Genomic DNA, 1958 nt, shown 5'->3' with positions numbered 1-1958 from the left:
TGGGGGAAGCAAATCGCCGGCAGATACAAGGGGCGCAGCACGGTGGTGGTGAGACCGGTCTCCACGATGATGGTTCCCAAACGAATCTAAGCCGAAAAACGAGGAAGGGTGAAACCTCAGAAGCTAAAGGCAATACAGAGGGAGACATATTGGGGGTGGCTGCTAAAAGCGACGCCCGGGGGGTGGAGCAGGGAATGAGCTGGGCCCAGGTGGTCATGTAGAAGGGGAGGAGTACAAGGGTACGCAGGGAGTACAGAGTCAGGAAAACCAAGCAACCTGGGCACTGGCTGTGGAATCGGGAGCGGTTTTATACGATGAGGAAGAAGACATTATGGCGATTCTACAAGCACAAAATGAGGAAATAGCGGCAAAGAGAAGGCTAGCGAAGCAGAAGGAAAAGGCGAGAAGGAGTCGGCCAAAAAATAAACAAAAGGTGAGCAAAACTTTATTTAAATGATTGTGGGCAGTTGGAATATTAGGGGGTGGAGGGGGACGGTAAAATGAGCATGCTGAAGTCTTTGAAAAGTAAATATAAATTGAGGACTGTGGCTTTTGGGATGGGCTTGATTGGATTTGGAATTTCCAATGGAGGAGGGAGTTGTTCCAATGGTAACTAGAACTTGTCAATCAGCTGCATGAGAGGTTAAGGCCAGTGAGGTTGTCATCAGGTCGGGAGGACAGCGTGGTCTGGAAGTTTGGCAATAAAGGTGTTTTCTCTACTCGTTCTGTGATACAGGCTATACAAGCGGAGACTCTTTCGGCTGAAATAACGAGTTATAGTTTCACGAGCTCCGTTTGGAAAGGTTTTGTTCCTCCGAGGATTGAGCTATTTGGGTGGTTTGTGCTAGTTGATCGAGTTAACACCAAGGAGCGGCTGGGTAAAATAGGAGTCAACATTCTGGGGGATAGTTTATGTGTAATGTGTACTAAGGAATTAGAATCTGCTGAGCATTTATTCCTTAGGTGTGATGTAGCTTGGCAGGTGTGGTGTAAGTGGTTGAGGTCACTAGGTAGAGAGTGGGTGATCCCTGGAACCATTAGGGAAATGTTTGAAAGCTGGCATGGCTTGCATAATAGACAACAAGGGCAACAGATGTGGATGACAGTGTTCTTTGCAGTTATTTGGAACATCTGGTTGGAACGGAATGCACGAATCTTTAAGAATACAAGAGCAAGCCTGGAGGTAATTCACACAAAGACGGTGATGAGCTATACAGAATGGCATGGTGGTGATTCTGGGGGAGGCTGTTGATAGGTCTGGGATGTTAGGTGTTGGTTTGGTTGGTAGCTCGTTGTGTGTCTTCTTCTTTATTTTATGCTCCACTTTAATGTGTTGAGCTTTCTATGTTTCAAAAAAAAAAACGTTATAAAAAATTATGTATTTTTATTTATTTAATTTAGTGCTATTTTATATTTTACTGTTTATTTATTTTTATTTTATATTATACAAAAAATATTAAATTATTCAATAAATATTGATGTTATTTTATTTTTATAGATGATAAAAGAATTTACAAGTTGTAACTTGAGAAGTTTCAATATTTTAATCTAAATTTCGAGTTCAAACAATTATATTTATTGTATCATCTCTGTGAAATTAGATAACATTTTTATTTATTTAATTTAGTATTATTTTATATTTGTTGATTTTTTAATTAAATATTTTTGAGTAAAAATAATATTAAATAAGTATTATAAATTTCAAGTCAACAAAGACTCAAAGAGTATTATTATAAATTATTTTATATTTTTTATCCGTAGAATTATTTATCTATTATTTTATTAGTAACAAACTTAAAGAATAATTATATTTATAAATTTTATTTTAATATAAATATTATTATATAATTTTATGTTAAATTTGTGCCTCCTTCAAATTTTTTTTTCAATCTTCGCCACTGATTGTTAGCATAGAAAATTGATTTTTCTCGACATAAGAGTTTGTCAACTGTCAATAG

At 37.1% G+C, this 1958-nt stretch overlaps 1 protein-coding gene across 1 annotated transcript; it reads left to right on the top strand.

Annotated features, from left to right (window-relative positions):
* The first annotated feature begins 331 nt into the window (after window positions 1–331).
* LOC107469865 (uncharacterized) lies at window positions 332–1252 on the top strand. Its single transcript, XM_016089246.1, has 2 exons — window positions 332–433; window positions 737–1252. Exons 1-2 carry the CDS (start codon window positions 332–334, stop codon window positions 1250–1252), a joined length of 618 nt encoding a protein of 205 aa, XP_015944732.1.
* The last annotated feature ends 706 nt before the right edge of the window (window positions 1253–1958 follow it).

Source organism: Arachis duranensis, chromosome 10 (assembly GCF_000817695.3).
Source record: "Arachis duranensis cultivar V14167 chromosome 10, aradu.V14167.gnm2.J7QH, whole genome shotgun sequence".
NCBI classification, from domain to species: Eukaryota; Viridiplantae; Streptophyta; class Magnoliopsida; order Fabales; family Fabaceae; genus Arachis; species Arachis duranensis.
The sequence above is the reverse complement of the archived record's forward strand: the minus strand, read 5'-3'. Positions and strand labels throughout refer to the sequence as shown.

What these genes read in the sequence shown, in the direction of transcription:
- LOC107469865 (XM_016089246.1), top strand. Translation starts at nt 332, where the DNA reads ATGGCGATTCTACAAGCACAAAATGAGGAAATAGCGGCAAAGAGAAGG. An exon ending in GGCCAAAAAATAAACAAAAG is followed by an intron (nt 434 to 736) that starts GTGAGCAAAACT and finishes TCTGTGATACAG; the next exon opens with GCTATACAAGCGGAGACTCT.